This window comes from Mya arenaria, chromosome 7 (genome assembly GCF_026914265.1).
Source record: "Mya arenaria isolate MELC-2E11 chromosome 7, ASM2691426v1".
Taxonomy (NCBI): Eukaryota; Metazoa; Mollusca; class Bivalvia; order Myida; family Myidae; genus Mya; species Mya arenaria.
Window position 1 is genome coordinate 14363764 of NC_069128.1, and position 14786 is coordinate 14378549.

At 33.7% G+C, this 14786-nt stretch overlaps 1 protein-coding gene across 2 annotated transcripts; it reads right to left on the reverse strand.

Moving 5' to 3' along the window:
* Positions 1-3778: 3778 nt before the first annotated feature.
* Positions 3779-14551, reverse strand: LOC128241557 (cephalotocin receptor 1-like). 2 transcript variants are annotated; one of them, XM_052958563.1, is made up of 4 exons: positions 14441-14483; positions 13944-14056; positions 7598-8610; positions 3779-5608 (listed from the first exon to the last, which is right to left on the reverse strand). In XM_052958563.1, the coding sequence occupies exons 3-4, from the start codon at positions 8583-8585 to the stop codon at positions 5376-5378; spliced, it is 1221 nt and encodes a 406-aa protein (XP_052814523.1). In that variant the 5' UTR covers positions 8586-8610; positions 13944-14056; positions 14441-14483; the 3' UTR covers positions 3779-5375. The 2 variants fall into 2 exon arrangements, with proteins under 2 accessions (XP_052814523.1, XP_052814522.1); XM_052958562.1 differs by having other exon boundaries at positions 13944-14551.
* Between the last annotated feature and the right edge of the window lie 235 nt (positions 14552-14786).

Sequence of the window (14786 nt, forward strand, 5' to 3'; positions counted from 1 at the left end):
TTTCTGACTGCGATAATAATGCAAATCATATTTAACATTTAAAAATTAGGGGGCGTTGCAATTGCAATAATTTAAAAAAGGACATGCAAAAACAATTTGCAGATAAATGTATTGGAGAAGAGTGTATTCTGGTTAGGGAGTTGGTATGGGCATAATAAAAATTGGGAGAACAAACAACAATACAAGACATTCCATAGCGAATAAACAAAATGAAAGACACATAAAAATATGGGTAATGTATTGTTGCGAGCGGTATGAATTCGCTCCATATTCAACAAGAACAACTTTCATAACAATAACAATGTTGATGCCAATTTGTTTGTTTCAACAACGATAACATGGATGTCGTTTGGTCAACAAGCAGTTATCAGGAACTTCACCCTGGCAGATGTCATTCCTTAAGATGAACAATTATAATAAAATACTCCGCTTCAGAACTTATTGATCGCGGACGTATGTTTTATAACACCGGATATCCTACGGATTTTGGCAGAGGAATATTTGGAACATATTTTTACAAATTCATCTAGCGTAGGGCTTGTATGTATACAACTAAATGTGCAGTATGTTAAAATGCTCTAAATGTCCCAAGTACCCTCTCTCATCGACAAAGAGGGCAAACCGTTAGTATGTGAACAGCATTGATATGAGACTGATACAGTCCAATACTATACATGGTATATAATCACTACCATGACATCCGTTAGATAAGCTGAAAATTGTTACATGTTAATTAAGAAGAATATGCTTATATGCCAAGCAAAACCTGAACATATTACTTTTACGAACGTCTATCAACAATTGACTTAATCACTACCATTCAGTTAATCAACTAATGCAAACTACTAGTAGTGATATGTATATGAAAAACTACATAAACAAGCCCAGTAGTCGAACGATTAAACATAAACCTTATTTAATGGCACAGGGTCGACGCAAATGACATGGCAAACAAAATAACAAACAATCACAAACAAGAAACATGAAACAACAACTCAAAACTCCAGCAAACAACACACTTCATTTATAATATAGTTCATATCATAGGATGACCACATTCGTGTGATGAAGAATGGCGCGATACATACGATGAAGCAGATCACTACAGTAAGCGTAAGTTTCCCATTCTTATTCTTGGCCATTCTGTTTGAATGCACTCATGGGTTTGTTACAATGTCCTCAGTGTGATATGGCGAAGCACCGCCGATAAAGGCTGTTTGCGCTTCACTATGTGTCTATTTGCATTCACATTGACCAAATTTATGTGGCAAAACTGGGTGTAGCATATGGTGAACATATAGAATATGTAAAATAAGATATACAAGTAAGATTAGCTAGTAATGTCAAGCATTGCTTTGGCAAATAAAAATCATCCAAGCAGTCGTAACTTTCGCCAAGTTTGTGTGTACGAGGAAATAAATAGTTTTGGTAGAGAAAATAAGACAACAAAGATTTGAAGCAATGAAATGTACTCTCTGTGTTGTCCAAGAATGGAAATTAATGGGGATTTATGTCGATCTAAAGGTCAACGTGTGTTTAAAAACAACTTTGTACTGAGGCGGGTCCTTAATATACAAACAGCAGAAGACATTTCTATATAACATTAAAGGTTAGTGCCAAACATAAAACATTAAAACGCAATAAAGCCTAACAATTTAGAAAAAGGAACATTGTATGTACAGCATGAGCCACCTCCGATATCCTTACACATTTATTGAACATACTGTCGGATCTCTGCTTTACCTAGGTGTTACTTACACTATACACCTCATAAAACAAAAAGGACACATAAAATATTCATGGAGTCCCTCTACCTCAACTATGCAACGACAGTGTAATACAAACATCATACATGATATAAACGAAATGTATATTATTATGAGTTTAAATGTAATTACAATTCAAATAATCACTAATGTTCTACCTTGTTCGCGATACTGGTTTTAAATAATTTCAAATGGAGGCTTTTCAATTCCTGTTTATTCCATTATCACTCAAACATATAAACGCAAATAAATTCACGTTTACCTTCAATTTATCTAATAACTACGTATATGATATGAAGTAATTTGGAAATTAAGCCACTTTTCTCCTGCTTTTCCAAATAAAATCACGTTTTGAGTTCTTTGTTCTGCCATACATGTGGAAGAAAGCCACTTAAATGCCATCATTATACATCATAAGGCAATTCAGTTCATGGGAGTGTTAGTAAAATACAATAGAATAGATAGATATAGAAAAAAGATATAATCGTATGTGTGTGAAAAGTATTTAAGTATGTAGAAGAGCTGGATACCAATCCTGTTTGAGATTGCCATCTATTGACACACCCTTTTTTAGAAAAAAATAATTAAATGATTAATTTTCTTGTTTATGACTTCACGCCTGGTTATCTTTAAGACATCGACATGAGTTTAGAACATAGATTAAATACGATATAAGGCAATTAACACAATCAGAAAATGAATCAAATATTTATCATTTCCTCATATCAATTTTTGACAAAATGTTAAGCCTCGTTATCTGTCCTTGTAATGTTCAATTATAGTGAACACAGTGGCTATGAACCTCGTCTACAGTTCTGTTATAGAGTACAAAACGGTCCCGTACTTCGTCAAAAGTCTTGCTATAAAGTACCAAGAGGCCCAGTACTACGTCCACAGTTATGTTATAGAGTACAATGTGGCCTAGTACCGCGTCCACAGTTTTGTTATAGAATACAAAGTGGGCCATTATCGCGTCCACAGTTTTGTTATAGAATACAAAGTGGGCCAGTACCGCGTCTACAATTTTCTTATAGAGTACTAAGAGGGCCAGTACCGCGTCCACAGTTTTGTTTCAGAGTACAGTGTGGGCCAGTACTATTTCTACAATCATAGAGTAAAAATAGGGCCAGTATCTCGTCCATAGGTTTGTTATATAGTACACTGTGGCCGCGGACCTCGTCCACAGAATTGTTATAGAGTACAAAGTGGGCCAGTGCCGCCTCTTCAATTTTGTAAAACAGTTCAAAGTGGGCCAGTACCGCGTCTACAATTTTGTTATTGAGTACACAGTGGCCACAGACCTAGTTCACAGTATTGTTATAGAGTACAAATGGGCCGGTACCACGTCTGCAATGTTGTTATAGAGTACAAAGTGGCCTAGTACCGCGACCACAGTTTTGTCATAGAGTACACAGTGGCCGCGTACCTCGTCCACAGTTTCGCCTTAGGGTTCAAAATGGCCCCGTCCCTTATCCACTATTGTTAAGGAGTACGAAGAGACCTCGTATCTCGTCAATGGTTTTAGTATAGAGTTCAAAGTAGACCCGTACCTCGTCCACAGTTATGTTACTTATGTTCAATATGTTTATATTGATTCAAAAACATAAAGAAACGATGGAAAAAGAGTCTGGTCGGCATAAGCTGCTTTTAAATACTGACAATAACCGACTTTTATTAAACACGGTCTTTTTTCACGTCTTGGATTGCTCTTCAAGACGTATTTATCCTAGTTTCGTTGTCGTTGGCTATTGAAATGTGTATCAAAAGAGAAAACAATAAAGCCATTAATCTAAAATGTTAATTGTCTATTGTACTTGTTTTTTTTCTGTATGATTCTAGTTCAGCTCATGATGGTTTTGTTTTAATTCTTATAAACGGACTTAAAATGATCGGATGTACATATTTTGTTTAAACTTATTTTGGAAATTCATTTCTGCAATGCATATACCGCGGGAAATGCTTTATTAGTTTGTGCGATTCGATTTATTATGACAAAGGTGTAACAAGTAGAGCTTTCTTGCTTTTTTATTACCTGTAAAGGGCATATGATGAACAGAATATAACATTCATCTTAATATCATACAGTGTTACGCGTTTACTCAACTCGTCTTTTAATTCAATTCGTATGTAAGCTCGAAGAAGGCCCGATACATATATAAAAAATGACTTCTGGACAGAGTTTGTGACAGACCTTTGCAGCATACTAACCAGAATGCCTAGTTTTATTCTGTGAATAACCATTCTGCAATCTTGTTCAATTAAATCACACTACGGCACAATGAGCAATTACAGGCAAACATTTACCAGCAGTCCTCATAGTATTAAGGCGTACCTGTTATGACATATATGGTTTGAGAGATTGATTTTACATTTTTACACGCACTCTCCGGTTGCTATGTTTAACTATGCATACATCCTTAGCATTATTTTTTAGATTAATTCAGATGATATTTGCAAAGTCTTATTGTTATAGCAATAAAGTGGGAAAATGACGGTTTATACAGTTTTCTGGAACTAAAAATAATAGTTAAACATGCAGATCATAAATATATAACAGAGTAAGGAAAATTGCAAACCAGATAAGACAGTGTTCTAAAAAACTTAAAATTAAAAAAAAATCGAATTCACGTGCAAAATAATTGATACACATTATTACAAACTGTTCATTACCAAAACTGATATCACACAAGTATAATATTTTGTCGGCAACGTCAAAATTGCAACAGAGATGTTTTAATTAATTACACTATTTATTCCCAGAAATAGGGTTACATAATTTCTTATATTGTCTCCACAATGCATAACCGACGCCTTTTGATACAGAAATGACAACAGTAGCACTTTAAATGTCAATAATTCATTATTTGCCGAGCAATTGACGTTTAATTTAGATTTCAGAATATCTTTTTTAGCACTATAAATTTCACTTAAGCTTTCTAAAAGTGGTAGAGATTCTCTCTACTGATGCATTTATAACATCCATTAACGTATTTCTTGTCATTTACACATCATATTAGCCCTCCTGGCTGGACAAAACCCATCACAATAAGATGTTTTCCATTCGAAAAAACGTGTTTGATTATCTGTTTGCAATGCATTACGTTTAATTGCTTCGGCGGATGTTTAAAAGTTCGGCTAACATTACCTTCTGTCAAACTTCGACCAATACAACAAGATGAGGTCCCAATATCACAAAAATAATGTAACAAATCTCATTCTTATTCTCAATCTCAATTCATTAAACCACTTAAGCATATAATGCTTCAAAATACGATAAAACATGTTTAAAGCGTTAACCAACACTTTAAGTAAATATTTTAAAGAAAATAAAATCAGCAAAAATATGCAATGTGTTTTATTCAGTTACTTTTTTAAATGTATCTTTCGAATCTTGACCAAAGTTATTTAACAATATTTTCTATAAGATAACATAAACCAGCTCCATCGATTTGCACCAAACATGTATATATAAGGTTTGCGCATATATACATGCCATGATTTTCCTTTAACATGTGCCTCTAAACACAGAACTCATTTTATTATTCGACTACGGGGCTTGTGCCGTATTAACAAATTAAAATTCAATATTTTTATAGTTCTTGTCAAGTTTTAGTCATTGAATGACCTGGAAAACGACAATGACGTATTATCCGGATTTAACTGGCGCATGCGCAAATGATCTCTCTCTGTTTCAGTCATGTATGTGTTAGCAGTTGACATCCACGCTTTCATGGAAGTTGGTTTTCTTCTATTGCACAGTTTGTTGGAGAATGCGAGATAAATCCAAGGATTTGTACAAGAGTTGAGACTGGCCAGAAGCGTTGCGATAGCCATTATATGACCTGTAAATAGAAAAATGCAAAGTAAATACAAGTACAAGAGCTCTGACTGGCCAGAAGCGTTACGATAACAATTTGTTAGAATTGTCAATAGATAATGCGAAGTTACCCCAAGGATTGATACAAGAGTTGATGGCAGCAAAAAGCGTTGCGATAGCCATGAAATAAGCTTTAAATACAATAATGCATGCTAGGTTTAAGGAATGGAAAGCGAGATAAAACTAGTCAGAAACGTTGCTATATCCATAACATGATATGCCAATAATATTATGCAAGAGACACATAAGGATTGGTGCTTGAGTACAGTTTTGTAGGACAAAAATATTGTTATAGGCACGATGTATTATGAAATAGAATTGGTGTCAAAAACGGAAAGAGGCTATGACCTGTAAATTAATGAGCGTGCGATAAAATCACCGATGGGTACATATCTTTTACATTGTCAATAGCTTTGCTATAGCTATGATATGCCATGGTTGACATGAAATACAAGAAATATGCAAGGACTGAATAACCTGTAGGGAAGGCAATGCCAGATAACCCAAAAATTGGTGTAATAGTTAAAACTGACCGAGAGCATTAAAATAGCAATAATATTACCTGGAAGTAAAAGAAATTACCAAATTAGTTAAAGACTTACTTTCTTCGAACTAAATACTTGCTATTACTATACAACCAAATCGTCCAACTTCTTTGGGTGCTGTTTATCAGGATGAATACATATTTCTGCTTAAACTCTTAAAACATTCAGTGTGTGTATACCACGTGATAAATTACGTCATAAATGCTATATCAGAAGGCATTATTTTGCTTCGATTTTAGACTTATAATAAAGATAACTTCTTTTTTTTCACTATTTTAAATGAAACAATCCATGTCGCTTAAAGAGCTCCGCCCCCCTCTTTGTATGATTACCGGAATGTGATTAGTTGATTAGTTTCCTCAAACACATGATTAAACAAAAAATGTTTTGGCGGTGCTCCATCAGGCGGCGGCTTTTTTAAATGGTTTGTCGAAGTGTTTAAAGAAACTAAACTCTCAATCAAAGTATAAAATACCGAAGGTGGGGCTCTGTATGCGGCTTTGAGCGCTTTATGTTTTATATAATATGTTGAAGACATAGTAAAGTTAACTTTGTTTAATTTACAATATATTGCCTTTCGACGAAGCACTTTTGACGCAGTTTATCATGTGGTATACACACACTGATATTGGTAAACTAGTAAGAACGAAACATTAAATGATTTCTAGAAAATAAATAATTACAAAACCTAATGCACATATCTTGTATGTGCTTAAATGACACTAGCAGGCTCGGTGTAATCGTTAATGATAATTTCAGTCTTGTGCAGGTATATCATTTGACTGTAGTTTTGATATATTGTCAAAACATATCTTCTAAATCATCGTCCGCAGCAAATTTACTTAGATTTGCCTTTTGAAAATTCTTAAAACAGGTAGTTTTTTCTACAGGTTTTATAAACGAACTTATTTTCTAACGATTTCACACACACAAATGAGATGCGGAACACTCTTTAACACATTTCAATAAATAAAAACAGAAACACCGAGGAATATCCAAAATATGACTCAAAAATTGTAAAATCGTCGCTTTTTAACTACAGAAACAAAGACATGTAAACATAAAGTGTCTTACAGGCCCGTTTAGGCCGCCGACTAAGCCGGACTATTTTTCAAATGTTTTTGAAGTCTGGAGCACCTTAGCGATGTTGACAAATTTCCCAGCTGTATGGGTTGGATATAGGAAAGAATATGTGCAGTATGTTTAAAGTCCCTAGCAAGCGCCCCACTTCCCTTCACCGATATAGCTGGACATTGTAAGAAAGCAACATTGTTATATCACTGACACAGGCTTATAATGATGATTTTCTGAGACATCTAGCAAATGGACACAAACATATAGTACCGGTACGTAGACTTATCATCCATACACAAAACACTGATTAATTATTGGCCATATCAAATACTCACTTGTAAAGTAAGGTGCGTTCATATCAAAGGCTGACCACATCTGTGTAATGAAGAATGGCGCCCAACATACGATAAAGCAGATCACAACTGTAAGCGTAAGTTTCACAGTCTTGATTTTGGACTTGGACATTTTCTTTGAGTGAGCTCTCGGGTTTGTTACAGTCTCCTCGGTGTGATATGGCGAAGACCCGTTTCTGTAGTGTGTTTTGCGCTTGACTGCGTTATGTGTCTCTTTTGCATTCACGCTGACCCAAACTACGTGGCAAATCTTTGTATAGCATATGGTCAGCATCACAAAAGGAACGGCATATACTGATATGAATATCCATGTAACGTAAGCTTGCAATGTCCAAAATTGCTTTTGCAAATCAAAATTATCCATGCAGTCGTAAACTCCATCAAGCCTTTGTTTGTACGAGAAGATAAATAATTGTGGTAATGAAAATATGGCAGAAAGGATCCAAGCTATTGCAGCCATAACATGTACTCTCTTTCTTGTCCATGTTTGTGAATTTAGCGGATCACATATAGACATATAACGGTCTAAAGCGGTCATGATTAATACGTAGGTGGAGCTATACATTGTTCCAACTTGCATGTACTTTACAAGCTTACAAAGCAAATTGTTTCCATCAAATTTAAATGTAATATCCATCACAAGTTGAGGCAATACCTGAAAAAGGGCTACCGAAATATCTGCAACCGCTAAGTGAATAATAAACATTTGCATTCGACTTAATTTCCTCTTTCTGTACATAAGAACAACGATAACCATCAAGTTACCCAGTAAGGCCATAACTAATATTGCACCCAACACAGCAATTTCTGCCTGGGCAAGCGCTTCATTCCTTCCGGTATCTGTAATATTGGCGTTGCGAGTTCCATTTCCATTGCCCATTTGCATGTTAGCAATTTCGCTCTTATCGTTGGTTAGCGAATACAGACCCTCGTCGCTCGAGCCGACAATGATCGAACGTGTTGTATTCATAGTCGTCTACAACTGGAGGAAATTCCTGAAATACATAATAACAGTTTACACTTGATTTCATGCGTATAACGAAATGTGGTGAAAATTAATTAAATATAATTTGCAGGTATTCTACCGTATAATTCGAAAAAAACAAAGTTTATTAAAGTTTATTCTCATTCATATCGTTTTTGCAGAGAAGTTGTATTGGATAAAACATCGCTTGATCATTGCAAACTATTTCTCATTAGGTTGTTATTATACTTAAAGAAAGAAATTGATGTTTCTGGATTCTCGTAAAAAACATAGAGAACAATACCTTTATTGTAAACTGATATAAAGGAATCGTAATTACTTTAATAATAAAAATGTAAATAATTGACAAGCGATTATTCGGGAACCATTAAATACAATTAAGGAATTTAAACAACAGTCTTGGTTCCATTGACAGTGATTGACAGTGAAGTAGAACTCATTGACTGTCAATATCTCTTGTATCAGCTTCATCAGTATATCCTTTTCACGAATCATTGAAACATATTCAATGACCCAACGGACCATGCCAACAATAACTATGTAGCCCCACTTTAACACAATCTTGAACCAAAAAATGAATATCAAACAAGTTGCAATATTCCGTGTTTGAGATGTTAGAGAACACGCCCTCATTCTCATATGAAGCACAGTACAGCATATTAATTCATGTTTGTATAAAGGCTTTGTTCCACTCTTCCATTACTTTGATTGACAACGTGAAAAGAGTAGCCATTATCCTCATATCATTTTTATAAAAGACATAGAGGATATAATGTCATTTTAAAAGTACATGTATGTCAATTTTCTCACTACGTTATTTATCGTTCACCTTTTGATTTATTTGAAATCTCATATGCACAAAGATAAACCAAGTATTTGCAAACATTATACTTGAATATCAAAGATGAAGAAATATACCCAAGTATTAAGTGTTATATGTATGTATGTAGATAATTATATAAAAGAGCTTTACATAAATCCTAGTTGATACACCCATTTATGGAAAGCCCCACATCTGACAAATTATAAAACAATTTAAATACTTAAGTTTCGAACGAAACTGTAAATAATACTCGTTTTTAAAATCAACATTTACATTGTTTATTGTCAGGAATAAAATCTACAATAATATTTAAAAAAGCAAAAAACTAATTATTAATCGTGATTTCATGTGTTTAAAAGTGCGCACTGAACTGACGGGACTTTAACAACAATCTGATAAAAAGAAAAAGGTATTTCTAGAAGGTGTTTCCTGCCTATCATAGCAATCTTACCGAAACTGTGTCGAACATATTTCCTAGATTAATTACATTTTGTGAAATAAGGGTTACACCCTGGTTTTCTTACACACAGGTAAATGTGTTTGGAACATAAACACAATCATAAAATAAAACAATTGGCTTGGTTTCAGTTTTCTCGAATCATTAAAAAACATATCACAAGGATTTGCATAAATGAAACTAATCAGAATGTTTAAAAAAACATGTCATCGAAAATTGACACAGTTTTATAAGAAAACTTGATTTTTATGATAGAGTGCTTTTGTTACTCCTCAACATAATTAAATGACATTAAATGTCTTATAGGATCCTATGAAATGTAACAACCGTTGTTTATTTCGTAACGACTGTTTTAGCAATATTTTCAACAGACAACGATACAAAGATTATTCATTTTCGGATAGTACGAAACGCGATTGCTTGCCAAGCGTCGCGGTGTAAAATGCTGCAAATAGCGGTATCCAGAAACAGACCATCACGTTTACTTTGTATGAATGTCTTTTTGTAAGTCACATAGTATCTTTCTTCAAGCCTTTGACCTAGTAAGTTTGCTTTAACTGTGCATGTTCTTGTATTTAACAATCGAAGTTTTATCATATTGTATCTATCAATTGTTTGTCAAAACGGATGAAGGCGGCGACTGTTAAACATAATAAGGGAATTTAAAAGGGATTTTGACAAATATACCTGCTTCAGATGTTGTATGTTTTTTTCTCTGAGTTTTCCTGGTGTGATATGCATACAGGATAGAGACGGATGATTATAGTCAGTGCTCAATTTGGTTTCTGGTACGCTTCAATCATTACAATAGTTCGTGTGTTGTCCGTTATAAAAATGACGAATCTCACCAACATCCGTCTAATGTTTATGGGCAATTTTAATATATGAGTGTTTGATTCTATTATTCTTGGTAGTTTTGCATTTTAAAACTATTAAATATACAAAGTATTTTTTTTTGGTAACATTGTTAACAATTTATTTAGTTCTAGAACTAAAAGATGGCAATAAGATTATTTTAATTTACGATTTAGATTGAATCGGGTTTGCATTAACTGACCTCGGTATTGTATTGGTGTTTCATATTGGAAAAAATGGTTTTGTTTTTATGCAATCAATACGATTGCTCAGGTCGTACCTGATAAGCGCGGTTTATAGGGGAAATCGGAGTTACGATAAAGAAAAGCTTTAATCGTAGCATAAAAACCACTTTACTCGCGCTTCACATTTTCAATTTTAACTAATTTATCGCATACGGCTGCAAACGGAATTAGTAACTGACTAACTTAAAACGGAGTTTATAGATGACTTACGGAACAAGGAATAATGTTACGAAGTAAAGATTAGTGTCCCAATGTGAAAGAATATTTTGTCACCGCGTGACTTCATGTTGGAGGCGTGATAAATATACGTATTATGATATAACAGTGAGTTGCCATGCAATGCAAACTTTACATGTGTTATATCGTATATGATGAAATTATAAAAATATATTCTTGGTATAGTTAATAGTGTAAGAACTTACGTGAGTACCGTTGGAAATATGCGCGCTTTCATGCCACGTTTCATGATTTTGCTCTTAAAATCATTGAATAATTATTAATGGTATGAAGATATTTACTGTTTACTGCTTGTTTCAGTGTATGATCGCAATATATTTCACCAAATGAAACCCAAAAGCTATATTTCAGGAGAGGTGTAGCCATGAGTAAAATGTTTACTTTTGGTATTAACGAGGAGAAATTTGTTGCGATTTTTCAGTAAAACTCACATTTTATTTTTGATATAACCTACAATAGATATACATGTATGCTTTCTGAAAAAAAAACGCCAAATTCTATGCGAACGTAGCGTCTTTTCGCAAATGACGTCGTTGAAATTGTGTCCCAGCCCTGTGAGTGCTGAGTTGGATTTTGACATAAGATCTGTATGAAACAGTGAATCATCAATTTACTTTTAAAATAGGGCATATTTCTTTCATGCTTTTCGATGAAAAATGAAATAACAGCAGTGAAAATATCAACTTTTAGAACTATTTTTAAAATACTTTGTAGTAACTTTATTAAAACAAAACACCTTGAACCAGAAAATGTTGCCAACAAATAATTTGAAATTTAAAAAAGGTAACATAAGTTTAAATACAGATATATTTGGGGGAAAAACCTCACTGTTTACTAAAAACATTCCGTTTTTAAACATTTTCTTGAACTTTGAAGCTGAATGTTCGAACAGTTGCTTTCATACCAAACAGATTACCGACGAAAACAACTGCTCAAAAATAAAATAATGTTATGTCATCGTTCAAATATAGTTTGAACTGTTTGTCGCTGTAATACGTAATCCGAACCGGAAAATTCACAACACAATTAACAGATTCACTGATAATTTTTTACCCCACCCACCTCTCAAAATTTGTCAACAACCTAGCGTGGTATTCACACCTTATCTGGAAATTGACCTGTCTTCAAGCGGAACGGACTGGTCTCTGACAGTGAGATGACTGAATGTTATCATATAATAAATTCTAAGACTAAGACTTTTTTTATATCCAATGATTATCCGCAACACGTTCGACCTTTCAAATGTTCACTCAAAAATGGAGGCGTAGTAATTTGGTCATGTATTCATGCCCTGTTTAATATAAAAGTGTTTTCGGTTGTGTTATTTTGAAACAGATGTACCAATAAAAGATCGTAATTATGTACGATCGTATTTTATTTCACTCGTTATCATAGAAAAAGTATAGTTTCAAAATAAGTTTTCAATGACACTTGTGTAATAAAATACGAGCTTACACTAATAATTATAAACAAATATCCTTTATTTCTTGAAAATATTTTAAATAAAAAGCGTCATTTATAGTTCCTTTTTAAATATGTTTATTCGTAGTTAATTCTTTGTAAAATGTCAATAAAACAATGCATTTTAACAATAACATTTACATAAATTTATTACCGAGCTGAAAAAATATTTAATAATGACTATCATAAAAACTCGTATGCGTGACGAACCATATCTGCAATCCAAAGCGGATTATCTTGTCCGATTGTACAGGTATAAGGCCGATGTATTCAAGTACCGCTTTGTAATTATAATCCGTCCATAAACCCTTCCTGTACCACCTGAGCAACCGGCCATAACTCCCATATCAGAACGGTAATATAACTCGGATGGCGTGCAGTTACTTTTACTTATCCCCCAATAAACTTACGACGAAGAGTGATTTGCTACTGTTTATCCACTCTTTAGAAAGTGATGCGAGCTATCATGTAATAAGATTGCACGGAAAGATCACAACGATATTTAATCACGCTTCTTACAGCACGGAATTGTACAAACAGTTACTACATCAGCCTACTCGCGTTCGTTTGTAAACTTCATAACCTCGGGTGGAGGGTGTAGTAACTCATATAAAGCTGAACATCAAATTAACGGTAAATTGGATTTGCTATTGTAAACCTACCTAACAAAAAATGATTATTTTTCTAGTGGTTGATTCGCACAAAACAATGCACACTGGCCACACGTAATCGCATATAATAAGCGTTATTTCACTGAAATCTACAAGAACTTACGTTTATCAAGTTCGATCTAAATTATTTATACTGGTAGAAAAAATGGCAATAAATCTTCCTCACAGAAATGTATATGTTCCTATTGGTTGATTTGCACAAAACAATGCACATAATCCAAATAAAATGGCACATAATAAAGGTTGTTTCACTGCAATCTACATGAAATCAAGTTAACCCAGTTATATCTAAATTGCTTATGCTGCATTTATAAAGTAATACATATCTCTGTAAAGGTATGTTGATGTGGTATTTATGTATATTCAATAGCCTTGTGTTCCTTTTTCGAATCAATAGTTTGATATTAATTGATCACTGTGGTTGTGATACCTGCAACGCTATTATTTCACCATCGCTTCTTGAAAATTATATTAATATGTTTTAACATTATTCCATGAAAATCTTTATAATAATATTGCATGTGTACAGATGATACCCCTGAATAAATATTTACAATTTTCAATAAAAAATAAAAGTAATTAGTTATTACTTACCAATAAGAAAGCAAAATCCGAATGCAAATGTTTGGGTACCGCGCCCAACTTAAATTGCACGTGTTTTAAAGCTTGAATTCGAAAACTGATGTCTCACAAGTAGTATATCCTGCCTGCAAGGTCAAAATCTCAAAATCTATGTTTCCTTAAAAATACTTTTTTACCCCAGAACAGTAGTAACAATATCCTAAAAGGTTTCCATAATGTAGAACAGACACCTTTTGATGGAGGAATGTCAACGGTATCACTCAATACGTCAATAGTTCATTATTTGCCAAGCAATTGACGTTCAATTAAAATTACAGAAAACCTTAAGCTAGCACTGTAACTTTCACTGGAGATTTAAAGTCTCTGTATCGATGCTTTTATAACATCCATTAAAATACGTATTAACATTAACACATCATATTACCCTTCCCTTCTCGATAAAACTCATCACAATTATATATCTTCAATTAGAAAAAAAAATGATTGGTGATATTAATTCAGTAAATAACCTATAACTGATTCGACGGAATCTTAGAAGCTCGCCCTTCACTGCGTAGTGCCTTCATCCAACTGCCCGGCCAGCGCCACTGGAGAAAGAATAATGCGAACCAATACTTGGGTCTTCAGCGGAAAACCGATTTCCAACAAACTCAATTTCCATTTCATACCGAGTCCATTTCCAAGTAAAAACAATATTATCTATGATATGAGTTAATATTGCAGTGATTCAACGATTAAGAGGATATTGAATTGTGAGCATACGAATGGTGTTACATACAACTTATTTCACTTATCAATTTTTTTATTTTGTTTAAAAGAATTACGAATTACACTCGCTTAGCGTATTGCCAAACC